General features: G+C 40.4%; 1 protein-coding gene across 5 annotated transcripts in view; it reads left to right on the forward strand.

Moving 5' to 3' along the window:
- SATB1 (SATB homeobox 1) overlaps positions 1-24,507 on the forward strand; it is a 159,408-nt gene that overhangs the window by 106,399 nt on the left and 28,502 nt on the right. For 4 of the 5 annotated variants that reach the window (XM_075827222.1, XM_075827221.1, XM_075827224.1 and 1 more), the window contains one exon: positions 18,410-18,622. The exons of the other annotated variant lie outside the window; for it this stretch is intronic. In XM_075827222.1, the coding sequence (XP_075683337.1) occupies positions 18,410-18,622 (213 nt within the window). The remainder of the gene's footprint in view (positions 1-18,409; positions 18,623-24,507) is intronic. 5 annotated transcript variants of the gene reach the window in all.

The raw sequence follows: 24,507 nt of genomic DNA on the forward strand, positions 1-24,507 counted from the left end.
ACAGAGCTAAGTGTCTCCATGGTAACAGACAACAAACAAACACTGTGTTGTCTGATCCTGCAGTCGTACTTGAATTTTCCATCTTTATTATACTTTTTAGTTACCTACACAATGTACGTTAGTAACACACATGGGCAAAAGATAAGTGAGTATGACTGCAGGATCAGACCACACAGGGTTTGTTTGTCTGTACCCATAGAGGTACATAGGTCTGTATAGAAAATGGTATTTGTAATGAATGACTGTAGTGACGATTTGAAAAGCTGCTTCATTTTTTATGCTAGGGTATATTCACATTTTGCGGTTATAACTTGGCTTTGCAGCAATTTTTGTGAAATTGCAACAAGAATGTGGCGAAAAAACACATGACCGTAAATTTTGGTGCATTGGAATGATTAAATAAAACATTGATTTGTAGGAGTGGGCAGTTGCCAATCTTGCTGTTACTTCTGCTTTCTGTACATTGAATTTTAAGTTTTCCTTAAGTGAAGATACAAATTGTGCATGTATGTGGTCTAGGCCAATTATTTTCATAGGTGCCTAGTCATTCAAACACATTTCTATGTTTTTCTGTTTAGACTTTTCGGTGTTGTATGCCTGTGTGGAGAAGGTGTGCGGGGCATTGAGCTCAGTGATCCTGCTGTCTGTTTTGTTTCCACTGTGCTATGTATAGTTATAATGCACATTTAAGGCTCTGTTCACATCTGCGTTGGGGTCCCGTTCTGACGTTCCGTCTGAGGTTTTTGTCAGAACGGGACCCTGAGCAGACACAAACTGACACTGACGGAAATCAGGGGTTTCCGTTTCCATCACCATTGATTTCGATAGCGTATTGCTTCTGGCAAAACGGCGGGTCCGGTGCACAAAAGAGACAAACGGAAACCACGGGCACCGGCTCCGTCACCATTGAAATCAATGGTGATGGAAACATAAACCCCTGGTTTCCGTTGGTGTCAGTTTGTGTCTGTTCAAGGTCCCGTTCTGACGGAAACCTCAGACGGAACGTCAGAACGGGACCCCATTGCAGATGTGAACAGAGCCTAAGAAAGATATGCCTACAATATGGAAAAAGTAGGAGAAACTTTCTAAGCAGAATGCAGTAGAATCCTATAGCAAATTGAGTACATGAAATGTAACAAATTTATTATGTTTGTTTTACACTTTTTACGCTTGCCGCTACAGTTTTGAAAAGTGTTGAGAGAAAGTTGTGTAGCGAAGAGGAGTCATAAAATGCATCAATTTTTTTTAAGACAAACTCTATTCTTGGTGCAACTATTGATGTATATATACACCAGCCGCGAGGTAGCAAAAGGAGGAGAAATATTTCTGAAATACAGTTGACACCGTTTACATAATTCTTGCTCACTCGTAAATCCATGCATTTTACAGCACTATTGATGACATCTCCTCTACTAGGTTAAATAATAATCTATAGAAGTACATCCATGCTTATATAGTGATGCAGAAACTTTTTACTTCCACATTGCTTTGTACAGTAGATAAGCATGCCTTGTTGTGCGGGTAGAAGCTGTAGTAGAAGCGTAATGCATGTAAGTGAGATGGTGTCCAATGTAGAGAGCGCAGCAGAATTAGGTAGAGATGAAGCAACGTTGTTACTGAATTAGCAAGAAAGTCGCTGAAAACCGCCTTGTAACACTTGCGTCGGGTAAAGTCTTTAATCATTGTGAGCATTGGCAGTGTGTATAGGCTTTATAAGCAGTAGCTACTTTATATATATATATACATATAGATAGATATATATATATATATATATATATATATATATATATATATATATATATACATATAATCAGTGGATGGTACATACTTGAGTCTCAGACCACCTTCCAGAGAATTTCATCACAAATTTTATGCAGTGTAATATTGTCTATGGAACTGATGCCTCCTAGATTATCACTGATTGTTGCATTGTATACACCATTTTTAAGCCGTTCTTAAAAGAAGCCTGGCAGCTCTCCTGACATATCTGTTTTGGGAAGTACTGACATATCTTGAAGTAACAATGCTGGATCAGCTTCTCAAAGAACTCCGAATTTGCCATTCCTCATTTATTCCTCCTGGAAATGTATGAATAAATTGATAACTAGACATTTACAATTTCCTTTGTCAATACGGTGTCTCTCTACACAGTCCGAGGCAATTAGACAGTGCCACAGTTTGTATAGAGACACTATTGACAAGGGACACGGCACAACAAGTTATAAGAAAAGATTCTCCAGAATTTTTATTTTCTAAACAATGAAAGTATTTATTAAAACGAACATGTCAGAAAAGCTGGCGGGTCCTCTTTAAATGAATAAAATATTTAGCGCCGCCATTTTTCCTTGTTTATGTGGTTTTATAGTGTGGAGACGCATATGCAGAGATCAGCTCCAGACCCCAGAGTTTATCTTCTTATTTAAATGTCATCTCAGAAACAGCATCTTTATGGCTTCCGTAGAAACAAGCCCTGTACTTTTACGCATCACCTGAGAATCCGGCTCTAAATCTTCTAAGAACAACTAAACTAGAAGGATTTATGTTTTGCTATAACTTTCTAATCTAGACGTTGTCAAAATATAATCGTTCACATGACGGGAGCTGTGTGGGGGTCGGGTTCTTACACAACCATTTCCATACAGTCTACTCTATGGACTCAACAAAGAGGGCACAAAAGTAGTCAATCGGCTCTAACAATGGTTAACCCCAGCCTTCCTGCACCGAGGAGATGGGTTTGAGGACCAACCTTGAAAGCATAGATTTTTTTTATATTCTCCCTCCACTGGTTTGGGTTTCTTCTGGACATGATGGTTCCCACCCACAATGGTCAACTAAAACTGGGACTATATGGAGACTTTTTTTGTAGTGCAATTTACCAATGTTCATTATCAAGTTACAGCTGCAGTCCTGAGAAATGGAGTCCTATGGACTGCAGCTTACAGTAATAGTGAAAATTGTCTCCACGTAGCCCATCAGACACACTTTGAAATATCGTTCTAGGTGTAAATGCGGCTTAACATGGTGCTATATTACTAACTAATAGTAAAATATCGAGAACCTCATCAATATATAACAGGTCTAGTAGCCATAGAGGTGACTGTAAGGGTATGTGCACACGACAACGCCAAATACGTCTGAAATTACGGAGCTGTTTTCAGGAGAAAACAGCTCCTGAATTTCAGACGTTTTTGCATGTACTCGCGTTGGAGCGTATTGGAGCCGTCTTTTCAGGCGTAATGAGAGGCGTAAAACACCTCCTTTACGTCTGAAAATAGGTTGTGGGCACATACCCTAAGGCTGGATTCACACGAGCATGTTCGGTCCGTAATAGACGCAATGTATTTCGGCCGCAAGTCCCGGACCGAACACACTGCAGGGAGCCGGGCTCCTAGCATCATACTTATGTACGACGCTAGGAGTCCCTGCCTCTCCGTGGAACTACTGTCCCGTACTGAAAACATGATTACAGTACGGGACAGTTGTTCCGCAGCGGGGCAGGGACTCCTAGCGTCGTACATAACTCCCTGCAGTGTGTTCGGTCCGGGACTTGCGGCCGAAATACGTTCCGTCCTTTACGGACCGAACGTGCTCGTGTGAATCCAGCCTAACCATTAAATATTTGATCCTTATGGTGGCAGATAGCAGCTCTATCAATGCAGCAGATAACTCCCTTTTGTTTGAGTTGTGATAAGAGACAATATTTTCCATTCCACACGACCCAATGTAAAAATACAGGTGCTCTTTATACGATATGCCCATAAATTTTAAACTAGTGACTTAATTTTTTTTGAAGGGTTCTTATACTTTACTTCAATCACCAGAAAGTTTTCGATGTTGAAATGATCATCCCTTTGTCAGTGTGAGGTCATGACTTTTTTTTTTTTTTATTGCGCCCAGTAAGCATTTTTTGGCAACTATCATGAAAGGCTTCCTTTTCTGCAGTGATTGATTCCTAATATATGACCAAATGAATCCGTAATAGCCTTGTAAATAATGTGCAGTAGAATTATCCTGCTTTTTACACAGTTGCTTTAATCATTACCAATGATAATACACATTAAATACCACTAATAGTTCAAATGTGGCTTCTAATTACTGCCTTCAAGTCTTCTGCAAGTCATTATGCTAAATAAAGGAGTCCCACAATGAACGCAATAAAACTTGGGTCTTGCAAAATATTGTAATTTATGTTGTTTTTTTGTGTCTATTCCATTTCTGTACAAAGTATGGATTCATACTAGTTTTGGAAAGCACTAAAATAGGATTTTTTTTTTTGGGAATTGAGCAGAAACCAGTCAAGTCACTGAAATAGCTCTGAAAGGAGTCTTTATTGAGGCACAATATGTTGCTCTTAGTTTTGGGTAAACTAGCAGATTAGATACTTGAATGTTTTTCAGAAAGGGCAACCTGGAGATTTTTTTTTCCACTTTAACCCTTCTATGGGGTAATCTTAATTTTACATTGCAATTAAACCTGTTTACACATGGTAACATTCTTGGCTTTATAGTTAGGGCATGTTCAGACGTAGCGGAATTCATGTGGAAATCTGCAGCAGACTTTTTTATTCATTACTTGCTATGGCTCTTTAGGTAAAAAGTTAGTAGCCAGCGGAGATGTAGCAGAATTTTCTCTAAGGGCACATTCACACGTGGCGGAATTGCTGTGGAATTCCGCTGTGTACAGTCTGCAGTGGAATTCTCCAGCGGCCGTTTTTTACATTTGTTTCTATACATTTTGAGGCAAGTTAGTTCAGACGTTGCGGAAAACTCCACTGTGGACCATAGGCTGCGGTGCATAATTTTCCCTCCGCAGCATGCGCTGTCTGTTGCGGAGAAGAAGCGGAATTTCACTGCGTATTTCAGCCTTTGCAATGCAAAAACTGAAATCTGTGGCAAGTCCGCTGTCTTTTCTGCAACGTCTGAATTACCTGTCAAATATGCAAATGTTGGTGCAGATTCATTGCGTAATTGCCCCGAATCTGCACCAACATTTGCAGCGGAAAAATTCTGCCACATCTGAACGTGCCCTAAGGATTTCAGCTTTTGCAATGCAAAGGCTGAAATCTGCAGCAAGTCCGCTGTGATATCCGCAACGTCTGAATTACCTGTCAAATATGCACATTTTGCTGCAGATTTGTTGCGTAATTGGCGCAAATTTTTTGTCTTGTCTGAACATGGCCTTATGCTGTCCTGGTCTAGACGATCTTTGTTGTTTATTATTCATTTTACACCCTAACTACCTTGTGCACAATATTAATAGACCAAAGCATTTAAAGGGGTTCTCTGGGCGTTTTATATTGATAGCCTATCCTTAGGATAGGTCGCCAATATCATATTGGTGGGAGGTCTGAATCCCGGGACCCCCACCAATCAGCTGACTGAACGGGCTGGGGTGACACTCTCTTCAATGTTTACCAGGCACATTGTCGTACACATCCATTCATTCACTTGAAATGCTGCGGCCATCAATCAGCTGATCGATTGGGGTGCTAAGAGCCGGTCCGCTACTGATCTGATATTGATGACCTATCCTAAGGATAGGCCATCAATCTAAAATGCCTGAAGAACCCCTTTAAGAAGCCTCATCAAAATGCTGCTTTTGTAATTTAGACGAAAAAAATTTCATTGTTCTGTTTCTGAAATTCTTCTGTATTTTTTAATTTAAAATGGCTGCTTGTAAATATTCATTAGGGTTTCTGCAACAGTCCACACGTAATGGAATTGCTGCGAATTTTCCGTCCGGAATTGTGGTCGGAAAATATGCAGCAGAATACAGTAGCAGCAAAGTGGGTGAGATTTAACAAATCTCATCCACACGCTGTGTAAAATTTCCGAGCAGAAATTCATCTGCGGTGCGTATCATTCGTACCGCAACATGTCAAATCATGCTGCGGAAAGTGGACTGAATTTCTGCGTTTTCCAGAGATGTCCCCATCTCCCAACATTGAAAAAAGCGCAGCAAAATCTGCACCATTTTCTGCAGTAGAAACCGCAGGAAATGGTGCGTCTTTTCCGGAAATGCTGCAGAAATTTTTGCAGAAATTCCGTTAATTGTGGACAAGTCCTTAAAGAGATAGTTCAGGAACCTCAGTGAAGGAGTCTAGAAGCCCCACCCTTTAGACTCATTCAGAGAGCAGACCCCTAAGACTCATTTGAATCAGAATAAAGTTTACAATAAAAACAATGGCTTAATTAGAAACATCATTTTGTTGAATACTGTCTTAAAAAATCTGTCATACTACAGCAGTGCTTATAACCTAAGATGATTAGAGATGCTGTTTTAATGAGGATATTTGGTGCAAAGTTAACATTAAAAGGCAGTTTTCCTGGGTCATTCATAATAGGGATGAGCGGGAGTTATCTATGGATGTACACCTTGTTTATAACTGGGCTATATGCAAAACCTACAGCCCCCTGAAACCACTGTACCAAGGCCGTCGACCGTTTTCTGATTCAAAATTCAGATCTATGAATATGCACTTTTAGTCCCAAATAAATATATACTGTAATGTAGAAAACGGCGAAATAAATCCCTTTGGATTCAGTTTTATTTGTTTTTGATTTTTATTATTATGGCACTGGTATATATTGGCAAGCTGATGATGTAGGGCTGTTGTTTTCAAGAAAATAAGGTGCCAGATGTTGTAGATCTTGAAGCTTCTAATTTACTAAAGGAATTTTGCACCATATATACGGCCAATGCTATTAGGGGATTGGATGGCAAATTTCATTGCTAGTACTTTTCTGTCAACTGCATGGATTCTTTGTCGATTCACTCACCGCCTGGGGGGTATTTCTCTGCTGTCACTTGGTAATAATGGAGCCCTGAATACATTGCACATGGAGTCATTTGATGTAAATAATCCTGTGTTAAATAGGAGGGATATTTTATATTTTTCACTTATCTTGTCGGAGGAATAGAATTCTAGGTAGCGATCTGATGCCACCCTTCTCACCCTCTTGTTTGTCATATGTTATTATGACCTTATTAAGACCTCTGGGATTCCCTTCAGCAAAATCAATGGGCATTTGTGTAATGAACAGACATCAGTGGTCCTGAGTTAGAGGGGCTCCGGCTACTAGAGACGGGTCTTGAATAAAGGACTCCCTCTGTTACCTTCATATGCCCTGTATAACCCCTCCTAGGAAGGGGTTGTGGACAGGACAAATAATAATAATAACCAGTTCAGTAGGTAGAATGTAAATCCTTATAACTCCATAATTATAGTCCACAGCTCACATAGAGATATTTTAACCCGTACAGTACATTCCAGAATACAGTATATACATTCATAAACAGCATATATCATTTTAAATTCTATTAAAAAATGCAAAAAGTTGGTGTTACTGCCAGTCAACACACAGGGGTCCGGTGAGATGTGAGGGGTTGCGTTTCTGTCTGTAGCAAGGAGCACTGTGGTCACAGGTGTATTTTCGGTTAATACTTAATGCAAGGTTGAAACTATTGCACTGAACTACAATTTGTTTTCTATCTATTCGAAAATGGAAAAGTAAACTAAACATTTACATTTTATGAAATTGAATGTACGAGCGACAAGCGCTGACTTAGCGAGTTGTTTGTGTTCGAAAGACGATCTATTACGCGTGACAATTCATGTTAAAAAATTTTGCTGTACAATCGTCAATGTGATCGTTGCTCATTCGCCCATCTCTGATCTGCTAACGACTGGAAGGTTTCTGATTAGACTAGGGGATGTGGCGGTGGCGGTGACGCACGATAATCTTTCATTCAGGTAGATGTGGCCAATTCATGGAAACCTAACAATTTATCGTTCTTCGTACGATCATTGTACGCTATTACACGTGGCGATTATCTCTTGCATTCAAACGACTATACAAAAAATGTGTACGATAATTACTCCGTCTAATAGGGACTTTACACTTCTTAAGTCTGATATCTGTCACAGTCTTTCCCTCTACTGTTTACCGGCGTTCTAACATTGAAGTTTCATGCAGGTCCTTTTTTTTTTTTTTTGCTTACAGTAAGTATTCCATTAATGTGAACATTAAGTGTATATATCCAGCGCTTTTGTATGCCTATTGTACACTGTGGTCCCCAAGGAGAGTATTGAGAACCATTATATTACATTATGGATGAAAACTAAAATGTTCTTATTGAATGTTTTAGTTTTTATGGAAATGATAGCAAACAATATGCTGCAGCTGCCAGTGAATTGTACCCTTTCCCCCTTCACTTATTTGTATCGTACAATTTCTTTCAAGGGTTTTACAACAAAGAATGCTTGGGGAGAACGTAAACCTTTTAAGGCAAGTTACTACTGGTAAAGATGTCTAGATTAAACTTCTTATACATTTTATAATCAGTTCTCCTTTACACCTTTTACAATCAGTTAGCCTTTACCACAGTTTTTGTGTATGAAAGTTTGAAATATTCTAAATACATTTTAAAGGGAGCCTGTCAGCAGTTTTGAGTCCTCATAACTAATATCAGAGCTATATACAGTGTGTGGAGTAACCATATGTACATTGTCAGCTTTGCTGTATAGATTGGCACTGCTGAGCCATCTCATTATCATTAGAGGGTGGACAAGTTAATGACCGCTCTATTATACTGCTGAAGGCAGGATAGCAACACTATACACCATGGGTCAATACTCTTCGGCACTCCATCTGTTGTAAAACTACAACCCCAACATACCCTGACAGACCTCGGCTGGAATAATAAAGCCTTTGGCTGTCAGTAAATGCTAGGAGTTGTAGTTTCACAACAGCTGGAGTGCCGAAACTTGCTGACCCCCGTTATACACAATGCACAAAGACAAAACACTATGTTCATCTCCCCTGTCACACCCTGGTCTCCAGGGGAGAGTGCTGTATTCTATTCCTTTTAATTGACTTCTATTCATTGCATCTACCATAAAGCACACATACCCTGCTGCGCTGTCCATCCAGACAACGCAAGAAGGTAGTGTATGTCTCCAATATGGTGACCGCTAGGAACGTTTTATAAAAAATTAATTGCTGCAACATTTAAATAAAAGAACAAAAAGAAGTTATGTTCTACATACTTATTTCTAATGAATTAAACTATTATTCCCCAACAAATTCCATTGCGGAAAATCCGCAGCATAGTAGAGTAGCAGCAAAGTGGATGGGATAGAAAAAATCTCATCCCCACGATGCGTAAATACTGAGCGGAAAGAAAAACGCTCAGAAAGTGACATGCGGTACGGAATTTTATTCCGCAGCATGTCATTTGTATTTGCGTAAACGCTGCTTATTTGTTGCGGGATTTCCCCATTGAGTGCAATGGGTAGGTAAAACCCGCAACAAGTAGCAGTTGATGCATATATTTGCGGCGGAATCGCAGCAATTCCGCAGCAAAAAAAGCAACAAAAAAAACAACAACTTATACTTATGGTCAGCTTGGAAGACGTCAGAGTCCAGCCTCCTGGGATGACGTTCCAACCCATGTGATCGCGGCGGCAGCCAATACCAGGCTGCAGTGGTCTCCTGGGATGCTGTAGATTTCCGCTGCGGACATTTCGGGCGAAAAACTGGACCACAGTTTGGTTTGGTTTTTCATCCGGAATTCCCTGCGGCCACCAGGGCAGATACACAGTGTAACTTCCCGCAGAGTATCCACCCCGTGTGATCTCCGCCTAAATGTATCCATACATTGTCGAGGAACTGGACTGTGTATGGCGAAATATGGAGCTCTTTCCAATATGGTGGAAAATCTTTGTGCTGAGAAGATCCTTCCCTTTTCTCATAGCAAATAGAAGGTCCCATTCTATTTATTTCTAACAGTCTGAGAGCAGGAAAATGACTGTAGGTGCTGTTTAAGATTAAGCATTTGATGATATTATATCTCTTTTTGGTGTTTTCTTGCTGTTTGTAGTAATAGAGAGCAGATCCATGCAGAATTCAGACCAATAGCTGAAAAAGGGGGCTGTGAAGAAAGACTGAACCTTTTTTTTTTTACACTTGCTATTTCTAGTGTTACTTATAATTTTGTAGAGATGACATTTCTAGTTTATGTTCCGGTGCCATCGACCGAAGTCTGACATGTCTCACTCATGAATGGAGCCCACAACGTTCGAGTCCTTTGCACTTGTCAGTTTCTTTCAAGTGTATGCAGTATCTAGGAATTAGCATTATCTTGGGATCGTCCCTTGTGAATTAGAGATTGGAAGCTACATGACAAAATGACTTCTAATGATGCGCAAATAAAGTTGTTAAAGGGAAGTTGTCAACGGTTTGTCTTAACCTGTGCTATTCGTAGTAGAGTATTTCTAGAGAATATGCCAAACTATTTAGTCGGAAAAACACATGCTTAAGGGCTCTTCATCCATAATTTGCCTGAGCCGAACCATTCGTTTTCTACCATATTATGCGGTATGGGACAGATTTACATCATGGAAATGAGGAAGCGTTCGGCTTTCACCCGCCTTTCCTTCATCTGTCATATGTATTTTCTTATTAAAAACACAGTTTCGTACTCTTTTGCAAAAAGGACATTTTTTTTTCCTCCTCCTTCGAGGTCAATAAATATCTGTATGTTTTTGTTCTTCCATGCTGGTTCTTTAGATGAGCTGTGGTAATAAAGGGACTGCTGTATTGGAGAGCTTTACAAGTGTAATACAAAAAAGAAACCATTTCATTATTACTTTTCCACACCCTTAAGAATTCCAGTTGCCGGATTCATTGCTATAATACAGATGGGGGATGAACAACAGGGACAATTAAAGAAGATTAGAACTAAAACAGAAAAAAAATAACCGATATACACTCTTTTCTGGAGGAAATTGGCTATTTAAACTGCATGGAAACATAGATTGAAATTGGCATATTGTATTATCAGGCGCAAATTCTTTTTAACGATAAAAACGTACATAATTGCTATTGGGTGAGCTTGTTCCGTTTATTAAGAAACATACACGGTTTATTCTGATTTTTGCTTTTGTAATTGTTTTTTTAAAAAAAAAAAAATAAAAGTAAAAAAAAAAATCTAACAGGAGATCCTTGGAATTGTGCTGGATAATAGACAGTCCTGTCGTTTTTACAAGGAGTTTAAGTTTGTGGTAAAATGAGATCTGCTGCTTAAGTGTAACTACATAATTGCTACTGTGCTCCATGTAATTCTTTGTAGTATAATTTAGGAATAAACCAAACAAACGTCTCTATTATTATTGAATAAAAGGTAAGAAAAAGTTACTATTACACTGTCACCACCGCGCTCCTTCTACTAGATAACTGTATATGCTTTATACTTGGCGATGACCCAAACTGTTGGGCGGTGCTTTGTATTAATCCTCCACCTGGACCAAGGATCTAATTTTATGAGTCTCTAAAAAAGACATTCTAGTTAGTGTTGCTTTCTTGGGAGAAGATTTTTTTTTTCCCTAGGTGCTTTGATGTTGCTTGAGACTGATCAATTCAGCTTCAATCAATGATTATGTATAAAGGCGAGACAATCTGGAAGCCAGACAGGCGACGGCTTCATGCTCGTTCTTCATCCTCCATTTCCAAAGTACTCTGAAATTAACTTTGCAGGTGTTGGCTATGTTGTATACTAGATTATGGGGAATACCTTATTTAACCCTTGAATGCCGGGTAGATTTAGACTACGCTTTGTTAATATAATCTACACATTATAGGTAATATCCATTCCAATGTGCTATGTTGGCGAACTTTGCACTAATTCCAATGCAACCTATTTCCGCTTGGCATCTGATTTTTTTTTTAGTGTAGCAAAGAAGTCTTGTGTAATGCGGTGTTCCTATGCTGTACTCAAATCAATTACATCAAAATACCCCCAAGGCTATGATCATATACTGTGCTATAGTGCAAGTGCCCCCTAAAGACATGGCTTGTAGCCCCCTGGGATACACGTACCACAGGGTGAGAAGCTAGGGTTTAATGTATTGTTTAAAAGCAGAAATAATAGCCGAATTAATTGCTTCAGGTGACTTTCCACTAGTGTCTATGGGCATCATATAGAATATTATTTCATTTTGAAATTGACTATTTGTGCATATGTGTCTTTATTGCCATAATGTTTTTGTTTATTGATACTAGCCCAATTCTTTATCAAACTGTTCTATGCAAGGTACTAATACTTTGTTCACATCTTCGTCAGGGCTCCGTTCATGGGTTCCGGCAGAGCTTTCCGTCAGAGGAACCCGTAGTCGACTGCGCTATTCATTCCGTCAAAACGACAGAAACCTTACACAACGGTGACAAACGGAAACCATTTGCACTGAAATCAATGGTGATGCAAACGGAAACCTATGGTTTCCGTTTGTTTGTCAGGGTTCCGTTCACGGGTTCCCCTGACGGAAAGCTCCAACGGAACCCATGAACGGAGGGCCTGACACAGATGTGAACGAAGCCTAAGGCTGTTTTTGTCAACATTTCACTTGTGGTTCTTAAAAGACGTGCAAAAATGAGAAAGATAAAGGAAAGCTGAAGCCTTCTTCCCTCTGTGGAAAACGTTCCCACTTCAATTAAAAGTAACCGTTTATTCAAGCCCTAAATCCTTTTTCTTGAACTTGCCTGTAATTTGTGTGGTCACCCTTTGAACCCAACATGTGTCCGGATCACCATTGTTGAATTTACTATTTTGCTGCCCAGGAAAGCTGCTTATTCATTTTTTTTTTCCGTTTATGATGTTGCAATGTTTCTGTGATCTACCAATGTGTGATTACAGATCTGTGTTGCTTGTTATAATATGTAGCATGGTTGTTTTTCTATCTAAGCTTCCGTTTTGGTTGCCACGAACAGACATGTTTAGCAATCTTGTTGTCTATGCATTTACATTTGATTATGTCTAGGGGCCAGATGTACCCCCTTTTCTTCGAGTAAGTGATATCATCTATTTTGTTATAGTGAACACTACATATGATGAATTATAAAGATACCTATAACGGTTGTATGTTTACGAAGGAATTCTATTAGGAAGTCAAGATTTATGTTCATTGCTGTTGGTAATAATGTGTTTCCTATCAGAATAGAGATAACTGGGAGATTGATAAATAGTCTCTGAATCACATCTGACTGCTTTTTCGGATTATAAATCAGATGCACAGTTCAGCTGCATTCTGTATTTGCAATGCTTAATAAATTACATGGCCAATTAATTGCCATGACCCCATCAATAATTGTTGGGAGGTTATCGGTGTCTGATAATAAAACTGAAGATTGTGAGTTACTGTGTGTATTCATCTTAGCCAATATAGTTAACGCAATTTGGTATAAGACAAGTACATGGGATTTCAAACTTTTCATTTTAGAAGAACTTGAATAACTGGACATGTAAGAATCTCATTGACTTTAAGGGGTATTCCTACATATCTCAAATATTTATGACATATTCTCAGGATACCTCTGGGACCCGCACCTATCTCCACAAAGTGAGTCCCCCGACCCTGTCCCGCCTAGTGAAGCAGTTGCTGGCCACCACATCCAGGCAGAGAATGAATGATACGCTGGCCGGTATTACGGAAACAGCCGAGTGAGCTGTACTACACTGTTTCTCCCAAAGGGAGTGGGAGTTAAGCAAATAGCCAGGCAAAGCTCGCTCAACTGTATAATTTCCGGCCTCCTCTTTATTCATTCTCCGCCTAGATGCAGCGGCCACCTTACCAGGGGGATGTTGTTCTGGAAATAGCTGGAACCCGCATCTATCATGCATTTATGGATAAGCCATAAATGTCTAAGATGGAAATGCCCCTTTAACCCCTAAAGACGCAGCTATTTTGGGCCTTGAGGACAAAGCTATTTTTCCACGAACCATAACTTTTAAATTTTACCATTGACGTAGCTGTATCAGGGCTTGTTTTTTTGTGCGACGAGTTGAATAATCGGCCATAGTTTTGTAGTATTGGTCCTTACAGTTGTTGGCAATACTAATTATTTGTACTTTTTTATATTTTTTTTCCATAATGAAGTATTTTTTAAGGGAAAATATGTTTTTTTTAAGTGTTATGTTTTTTTCTTTGAAATTTCTTTAAAGATTTTTTTAACATTTTATTTAGCTTTTTTTTAAAATTTAATTTGACCATGCAATCGCTTCAATAATACACTTCAATACTTCCATTATACTGGTAGGCACTAATAGGCATACACAAATGCCAGACCTGAGGACCTTCTTTAACCCCCTGGCTGTAAATCCATTGGCACCCTGTGATTGTATTGCAGAGGGCCGATGGGGTGGCAGAGGGAGCCCCCTCCCTCTGTCTTACCACTTAGATGCCGTGGTCGCTAGTCTTCACTTATATTGTTATTGCTGCCACTCAGAAATAAGCGCACATGGCTAAGGTAGTCAAATGATTGATGCCTAACTTGTTTTCAAAGTTACGATCTCATCAAATAAGTGTGGCTCCAGGATTCCCATAGGTGTTAGATAAGCTGTACACACAGTGCCTCCCAGACCAAATGTTGTGACTAAAAGCCCTATTACACCGGCCAATTTTGAGACTGCTCGTTGATCGGCGCTCGTTTGCTCCTGTCGCAAGGAGCTATGTATGGGGACGAGCGCTCATTACTGTGATTGCTCATCCCCATACATTATCATGTCGGCAGCGCGTCTCCCTGTTTACACAAGGAGATGTGCTGCCGAGAACTTTTTTACTGCCGAGATGTGCTGCCGAGAGGTCGTATTTTACTTTTTTAAAACGATACGATCAGCAAATGAACGATCGTTTGCCCGATAATTGCCCAGTGTAAAGGCTGCTAAATAAAATATCCATTAGGTTCATTGTATGCAGTAATACATCCCCATATCACTACAAATCAGTTGTTCAACAGCTGTAGGGAAACTCAGGGACTACTCCTGCAGGAACTATGGAGGTTATCATGAGATAGTCTAGAAAACTGAAATCAATGTAATTTGAACACTAGACATTGGGGCTTTTCAGCCAAGGTGATTTTCCCTCTTGTGTGGCACCCATGTATTATATCCAATTAGATAAATTAAGTACACAGTAGTTTAGACATATAAAGGAATACACCCAGTTGCACATGGTCAGCACTCACAATCTTCTTGCCATTTTGCCTTAAGTATTATTGTTATGTGGTCCAAAACTTTAGTTCAGCTCCAATCCTGGAAACGACCAGGGGGCTAAAGATGTGACAACGTCTGCTCTAACAACCAAATTTGCAACAGTAACTATTGCCACCAGAAAGGTAGGAAGAGAAATCGTTTCTCGATATGATCACGAAATGGTTGGATCACGCCCGGCATGGCTGCTCTGATGGGCATCCAAGTTGGTCAGCATTCAAACCAAGTGGCAAGATTACACTGCAGACTAAATTATAATAATATTTAAATCTAAATTTTAGACTTCATAATACCCAATGACATCCACATACAGTGTGGATCACTAGTCTTACATGGAGGAGATTATTGGCAAATTGCAGTCAACATGTTACCCTTCTCAATCTGGTATGATTAGGATCAGCATTTCAATTGTTTTCGCTGAGGGGTTCCGTCGGAGGTTTCCGTCGGGTTAACCCTTCAGCGGGAAGGCAAATGGAAACCTCAGCTTCTGTTTCCCTCACCATTAAACTCAACGACCAAATGTATTTGGCGAATGACCAGCTGTAATTGACCGATCATTACATGCATAGTTTTAGCCGACCACCGACTGAAAAAATCATGACCAATGGCGTTTTCGACAGACATTGATCAGTTTTCGGTCATCGCAAATGATTATTTGCCTAAAATTTTAAAAGGATGCTTCGCCAAAATTGTCGAAATCGCCACTTTAATCTTATGTATATGGGCAGCTTTAAATATATCTGAAAGACAACTCAATTATAGGAAAGAGTAGGAAAATAGGAAAGTATTTTTTATCAAGATCAAAACAGATACTTTGTTAGAATAGAAGAAATTCTCATCTATCTATGAAAACAGCTAAGGGTGTGTTCACATCAGCGTTCATTTCCGCTGAGGGGTTCCGTCTGAGGTTTCCGTCGGGTTAACCCCTCATCGGAGTGTCAAGCGGAAACCTCAGCTTCCGTTTCCCTCACTATTTAACTCAATGGTGACGGAAACCTAGCTAAGGGCATGACCACACATGGCGGAATTCCTCCGCAACTGTCCGCATCGATGCCGCACAGAATCTGCGTTGCAGATTCTGCAGCGGATCTGCACAAAATGTGCAGTACATTGATGCGGACTAGCTGCTGCAGACTGCGGGAAAAGTGCTTCCCTTCTCCCTATCAGTGCAGGATAGAGAGAAGGGACAGCACTTTCCCTAGTGAAAGGAAACGATTTTCATACTTACCGGCCCTTGTCTTGGTGACGCGTCCCTCTTTCGGCATCCAGCCCGACCTCCCTGGATGACGCGCCAGTCCATGTGACCGCTGCAGCCTGTGCTTTGCCTGTGATTGGCTGCAGCCGTCACTTACACTGAAACGTCATCCTGGGAGGCCGGACTGGAGACAGACGCAGGGAGTTCTCGGTAAGTATGAACTTATATGTTTTTTTACAGATACATGTATATTGGGATCGGTAGTCACTGTCCCGGGTGCAGAAACAGTTACTGCCGATCGCTTAACTCTTTCAGCACCCTGGACAGTGACTATTTACAGACGTCTCCTAGCAACGCTCCCGTCATTACGGGAGCCCCATTGACTTCCTCAGTCTGGCTGTAGACCTAGAAATACATAGGTCCAGCCAGAATGAAGAAATGTCAAGTTAAAAAAGCAAGACGTATCCGCAGCACACATGACATGTGCATGACAGCTGCGGACTTCATTGCGGAACTTTGAATCTCCATTGAAGTCAATGGAGAAATTCCGCCATGAGTCCGCCACTGCTCCGCAACAGACAGAGCATGCTGCGGACACCAAATTCCGCTCCGCAGCCTATGCTCCGCAGCGGAATTGTACGCATCGTGTAAACGAACACTGCTAATTTAAAGTGAAAGTCAATGGAGAAACGGCTCCGCTGCGGATTAACGCTGCGGAGTGTCCGCAGCGGAATTTAAGTGGAATTCCGCCATGTGTGAACCCGCCCTAATGGTTTCCGTCTGTCATCGTTGTGAGAGGGATCCGTCGTTTTGACGGAATCGACTGCGCTATTGATTCCATCTGAAACAATAGAACTCTGTCACAACGGTGACAGGCGGAAACCATTAGCTAGGTTTCCATCACCATTGAGTTCAATGGTGAGGGAAACGGAAGCTGAGGTTTCCGTTTGCCTTTCCGTTGAGGGTTTAACCCGAAGGAACCTCATCCGGAACCCCTCAACGGAAGGGCAACGGTGGTGTGAACAGACCCTTACAAAACAAAATTAAAAAACAAACAAATACAAAAAAAAACAGTCGGATTGTGAATAAGGCCCTGTTAACACAGAGTTTTTTGCAAGCTGAAAAATCTGCCTCAAAATTCCTTCAGGAATTTTGAGGCAGATTTTGACCTGCCTGCACTCTCTTTGCCTCGTTTTTCGCCACGCTTTTTGGCCGCAGCCGTTGTGCACCGCGGGCAAAAAATGCAGCGAAAACCGCTTCCTCTGCCTGCCATTGATGTCAATGGGAAGTCAGAGACGGAAACACCAGAAGAAAGAGCATGGAGCTTCTTTTTCCCGCGAGCGTTTTTTTCCGCTCTCAGGAAAAAAACGCCTCCGCCTCCCATTGAAATCATTGGGAAGCGTTTTCGGACGTTTATTGGCACTGTTTTCCGACGTGGTCTCCGTGTAAAAAAAAACTGCCAAAAAACTGTGTGAACAGGGCCTAAGGGTCCTTTTACACTGGCCCATTTTGGCCATAACAATTAGCGCCGATCAACGGGCCTGTTTGCTACTTTCACAAGGAGCTATTATCAGTAATGTATGGGGACGAGCACTCGTTACTACGAGTGCTCGTACCCATACGTTTCTATCATGTTGGCAGCATGTCTCCATGTTTACACAGGGAGATGTGCTACCAACAACGATAATCTTTTCTGCTGCAGAAACGATACGATCAGCCGATGAGCGAGCGATGATTTGTGACTGCTCGCTTTTTCCGATAATTGCTCAGTGTAAACGGGCCTTAAGTTTCATAATCTTCTAAAGTAAGGTAGGACAAGTCCTAGGAGCCAGGTAGCCAATGTGCCTTTGGAATTAGTGATGGCACCTAAATGTCCCCTTTTTGTTTTTAGATTAAATGAAACAGATTTTACATTGTCTACAACTGTTTGAGGAGATATTATGTTGTTCTGTGTTGTCAAATAGTCTACTTAAACATCCCAATTTAGAAATAAGCTCTTTAATTTATCAATTATATTTTATTTCTTTTTGCTTGTTTTCTAATTTGCAGTATTTTGTCTTTTTCCTTTTTCTATTAGCAGTTGTCCTCTGTTCTTGGCAGAAGAACGTAGTTAGGTGCGATGGTGTCTAATTTTTTTTACAACTAATATGTTGTAATCCCTCAATTTAGGGCTTGCTCTCGGAAATTTTACGAAAGGAAGAAGATCCCAAGACAGCATCTCAGTCATTACTGGTAAATCTACGGGCAATGCAGAATTTCTTACAGCTACCTGAAGCTGAGAGAGACCGAATTTACCAGGATGAAAGGGAGAGAAGTCTCAATGCAGCATCCACCATGGGTCCAGCACCACTGATCAGTACACCACCAGCCCGTCCTCCACAGGTAAAGGATGCTGTAACTAAACCACAACTCTGTCATAGCCTATCCAAAGTTTCCCTTTCAATTTTAATATAAAGGCTTTTAACCAAGAGTAATTCTTCATAATCCTATATTAAAGACTAATACTTTATTATTGGCAGATAAACTATGAAAACGTTTGTCTTCTGCCTGATGACCTTTTTAATATCCGCCTGTCCTCCTCGATAAGTTCTATGGTGTGACATATATTCTAGCAGCCCTTCTCTCAAGAGTAGCTTGTCAATGATGAGATAAGTTCCATACAGCCCCACTATATCGGCTCCTAATCTCCCTGCTCAATTGCATCCTGACAAAAAAACATCAACTTCCTACCATGAAATGTTGCTGACGGTTAATTAGTAATGGAGCACCATTGAGTTTGGTGAAATTGCTATTAGTTGCCAGTACAATTTTGCCAGCATTTACATTGTGGATATAATTTTTTTTTTAGAACTGATTATCTGTTTTAGTTCTTAGAATGTTATAAGTTGATAATGAGACAAAATTGCTCAGGGAAAAAAGATTTAAATATTTAAGCAGTCTTATTCCAGTTTATACATAGTTGGCACCCCTGCCGATCATCTGCTTGGGAGCGCTGCAGCCAGTTCATTGTTTACATCAGATTTCAGGCCATTTGTATTTGCACACGCCGATGCTTTCAAAGCGAGTGCGCGAGGTATTGCAGCGCTGTCCCATTAACTTAAGGAGCTCATAGAGGGGGATCTTCTGTTCAGGATCCTCATCTCTTGACCAGAGTAGAGAGCGGTTACAGAAAGCGTCTCGCACTCTGGAGGACCTGCCTTGCCCTGCATTACACAGACAACCTATTGTTTTAATAAATATAGAGGTATTCCCTGGCTCTATCACATCCAATAGATATATATATATCTCAGGCTGGAGCAGGTAAAAATATAGGGTGAAAATCTATAAACACCACAGGCAATACACAAAACAAAAATAAAGTTTTTACCGCTCAAACGGCACTGTGAAAGGCAGTCCAACATGTAGTCAGTATGAATACTTTCTTCCAGTCTCTATGCGATAGATAATCCACGATCCAGTGTGAGTGTAGATGGTTCTGCTGGTACTTGTAGTTCGACGTAGATAACAACCGGTTTCCCGATGTCCTCCAGCAAACTAAAGTACCTATGTCTCCAATGTAAAAAAGAAAACAATAGTGCAACACCCTTCGACACTGTTTTTGTCATGCCAATTTTTATTCCATACTTACGAGAAAGACAGAATTTGCTAACATCAAACAATCAATAAAATTTATAAAACGGGAGCTGTAAAAACTTGCCGTTTTGTGTGGTAAAAACATTATTATTTTGAATGGCCACTGAGTAATGCTTAATTTCCTCTTTGGTGGCGCTGCAGGGAAACTGAACCCTTAGGCCTGATTCAGACGAACCAGTGCAAACTATGACGTGTTTCACATCCGAGTCGCGCGGGACCCGTTTTTACAGATCCCTTATAGACTTGAATCTATTGAGGGATCCGTGAAAACGAACAAAAATAGGACATGTCCTATTTTTTCACGGGCACTTCACAAGGTATGTTAAAACAATGGCCGTGTGAAAAGCCCCATTGAAATACATGCGTCCGTGTGACGGCTGCTAAAAAAGCGGCCGTCACACAGACGAGATTTACGCTTGTCTAAATTCGGCCTTATTGCCAGGTTTCCCTACAGATTTACCGCTAATTGCTGGGGGACCCAGTAAGTGGTCAACATGTGATCAGCTTATTGTCAAGGGACCCTTCAAACAAGTAGGGATTGTCTAAAGCAGACAACCTTTTGAAAGTCCATTCACGGCTGCTTTCATAATTCTTTAGGTTATTGAGATGAAATCTCCCAGCATTTACTGCATTTTGAGTATTCACACAGACTTTGATTTGGTTCTTAAATGTAGCAAACGTTAAAGAGGTTGTCCAGGACTAGAAAATAAGGTCTGTTTCCCAGAAACAGCACCACTTCTGTCTATGGGCTGTGTCTGGTATTGCAGCTCGGCCCCATTCACTTGGATTAATGGAGCTGAACTGCAATACCAGGCACAGCCTTTGGACAAGAGTGGCGGTGTTTCTGGGAAAAAAAGACCTTATTTTCTAATCTCATAGAGCCCATTCAGCTCTCCCAGAAAGCAATGTCTTTTCAAAGTAATTCAAGGTATCATGTACATTATACATAGATTTGAACTGTAAATAATCTTCCAAACATCTTATATGGTCAATTTGATATCAGTTTACTTTGTGTTATTTGATATTTATGATTAAAGTTTGCATCCTGTTGGATACTGCGTTTATACTTTTAAAGTTTCTATTTGTTGGTAATGTATACTTTTCAATAAGTTAGTGCTGTCTTCACATTCCTTGCAGCTTCCCGTCCCTTCGACCTGTCAGCGGACACAGGCAGTTTTATGGTCCATGTATTAGTATTTAGGCTTTTCTTATAGTTCAGAGAATATTTTCATGCTAATAGTGGGCACACTTGTTTTGTAATTTGAATTAAAATACAACCATTTCAGTTGCTGATTACATTGACCTATGTGACGGTCTGTGAGCTGGTTGGCAGCAGGTACTATTAGCCCACAAATTGACTAAACGTTATGCATGGATTACATTGAAGATGGCCTGTTCCAATGAATATTTTTTCTACTAAGTGTTATCCCAATTATACGGAACAGAATTTATAGTGCGAGTAGCAATCATATTTTGTAATATCGAACTATAGTAAAATGGTGGCGCGGGTTTACTTAGATGTGGTATTATTCTTCATGACAATGAAGGGGTTGCTTTCGCAGACAGAAGAAAGTTTGTGGCTTATGGATATCCGCTGCCTACTGTTCTATTATATTGGAGACCTGTATATTTACGAAGTAGATTGGTGCACTCGTGGGCTTGCCTTGCACCATTTACATTTACGTTCTAATTGTACATGGCTCTTCCATTACGTTTTACGGGGATACTTTCGCGCTTTAAAACAAACATACCGATCGTGGAAAGTATTACTTAGACGCTTACATCCAGATTCAATGTACATAATAAAACCGATGAGTTCATCACAGACTAAGGCATCTTTTCTTGACATACGGCAGAGTTTACAGCTAATGATTACCAAATGTCTTCCAGGAGTAATAAATAACATGGGTTGGCGATGGTGGACAGGAGGAAGCTGCTACGGTTTTGCACTAATGTATTGCAAGAAAGAGAGCAAATTTCCTTATTGAAAGGGAACATGGTGTGCTAATGGCTCAGTCTACTATTAATGGACTTTAGCCTGAAGTCCATTGAAGGATCCTTTTAGAGATAAGGGGATAAAACGAACTCCAAATCATAAAAAAAATGTGATTCCCCATAGAACTACCATGATTCAATCATTAGTGTTGCCTTAGGCTACACTGAATCATAGTGCGGGTTTTCTGTACGTCTCGGGGGCTGAGGATTACTAATATCATTTGAAAGGTCTAATAATATTACTGATTCTTTGTGTGGTGTTGTATTTGCTTTAACAATGATTTAAAACGAGGCAGGATTTGTTTGGTTTCGACATTTGCCGTTGCATATGAAAGCTGGGATTTGAGACGATAATCCATTTATCCAGCAATGAGTCAACTGTAAATTAAGGATTTGTAGGAGCTAATGGATCTCAACAGAATAGTTAAAATGACCGTAAGATATATAAAAGTAGTAACTGATAGAAATAGAACATAATGTATGTATGTGTATATGGGTTGGTATATGCGCTTTATCAATCTACACGTAGGGCTCGCTCTAAAAAACAAAAAAAAAGTTAATAAATGGTAAATGATCTAAAGCTTATTTCTGTAAACAACTGCTGAAAAGTCTCAAAAAATATCTAGCATGCCTGTTCTCTCTTTAGCATATTTTTGCTGCCAAGTGTCTTAAAGAACTACAAAAGATTCATCAATTGCTTTAAAATTATTCCATTCTTTTGATGTAAGTCCAACAACAGGTATCACAATCTGCATTGAGACTGATAATACAGAGAAATGTAGAAACGATTATTGATGCATTCATGCACACCTTAACATACATGTCTGTCAGAGGAAAGTAGATGGGGCTTAAAACTTTTACTTGCAAATGTTTCGCACAAGTCCTTTTTGGGCCAGAAAAGCCTCTGTTGCGAGAATAATGTAGAATAATATTTCCACCTAATTATTTTCATTTAAATTCTTAACCTGCACGGCTTTAGCTGTATTAAGTAGTTTATATTAAATGCTGTATTTTAGGCTTGAGTATTTAGGGGATGTTTTTATGTTTTGTGATCAGCAGAGGCACAACTTAAAGCAAAATCTGTAACAGGGCATTATATTATACAGGATTCTTGTAATGTGGCATAGGGGGCCTTTGGGTCCCCTCAGGCACCCAGTTCAATAACTACGTCAGCACCCCCTACTACTGCACCTGTGATCTACAATAATGCTTGAGGAGCTTTACCTGGCTCGGAAGAAATTTAGTTTGAAAGATTATCTTTGACATGTAAGACATCAGAATTCGTATGTCATCATTCTCCAACCATACAAACTGGGTGCCGAACAAAGGGGCACAGAGGGACTTAGTTTGTTGGACCAAATTGACAAATAGTCAAACCCTGACAGTCTCCATAATAAAATTGCTCCAAATGGAAGTTGCACATTAAAGGGATATACCCATCTTAAAGAAGTGATGGCATATCGCTAGGATGTGCCATCTCTTTATGATCGGTTGGGGTCCAGCATCTAGGGTCCCCACCAATCCTAAGAATAAAGGGTCTGCAGTGCAGATTTAGTGCTGCATCCCATTCTAAGTTTTCCCTGCACATCGGTGCTCCCGGCCACCTGGCGGTGCAGGGAACTGCAGCTGAAACACTTCACTTAAATAGGGTGGTGCTGCAGTTCTCTGTAGAGCGGGTGGCCGGTAGTGCCACTGTGCATGGAAAAACAGAGAAAGAGACACAGCGCTAAATAAGCCAGACTCCCAACGATCATAAGGTTATGGCATATCCTAGTGATATTCCATTACTTTTCAAGGCCTCAAGTACTAAGCTGTACTACAGTTCTGTACATGTTCCAAATTGTACAGAGCCATATTATAACATCCATAGAAGTTTATGTGGCCCTACTGTACCTCTTTATGCCTCTGATTTCATACAGAGGCATATGGAGATTCTTAGTCAGATACATACCGAACCCTATAGAAAGTTGCATGCTCCATTACATATTGTATTATGTAGAATATCTCTTTAATATGGTGCCATACGCCGATACCATACAGTAATATTGCCTGACGCTCTGTGGTAGGTGCTGTGAGCATGAACCCTAAGTGTGATACACCTTGTATATTCTTCCTCCTAAGGCCCTGTTCACACTGAGCTTTTTGACGCGGAAACCGTGTCGGAAAACGCGTCAAAGAACATCCGAAAATGCCTTCCATTGATTTCAATTGGTGGTGGAGGCGTTTTTTCCCGTGAGCGGGAAAGAAACGCTCACGGGAAAAAGAAGCGACATGACCTATCTTCGGGCGTTTACGTCTCTGACACCCATTGACATCAATGGGAGGCAGAGAAAGCGTATTTTTCGCTTCGTTTTTGCCCATGCCGCTCAATGGGCTCAAGCGGAAAACGCTGCAAAAACGTGGCAAACGGCGTGCAGGCAGAGCATAATCTGCCTCAAAATTCCAAACGGAACTTTGAGGCAGAATTTTCTGCCTGCAAAAAAATCTCTGTGTGAACAGGGCCTAAGAGATCTATGATCCAAATAAGCCTTGCTTCACAGTCCATGGAAATTTTCAGAGAAGCTGATGGAATGAAAATGTTTCTTGTATAAAACTCCAGGACCAAATTTGCATCACCTATTACTTATGCCACATGTCTC

The sequence above is a fragment of the Rhinoderma darwinii genome, chromosome 5, assembly GCF_050947455.1.
Source record: "Rhinoderma darwinii isolate aRhiDar2 chromosome 5, aRhiDar2.hap1, whole genome shotgun sequence".
Classification (NCBI taxonomy): Eukaryota; Metazoa; Chordata; class Amphibia; order Anura; family Rhinodermatidae; genus Rhinoderma; species Rhinoderma darwinii.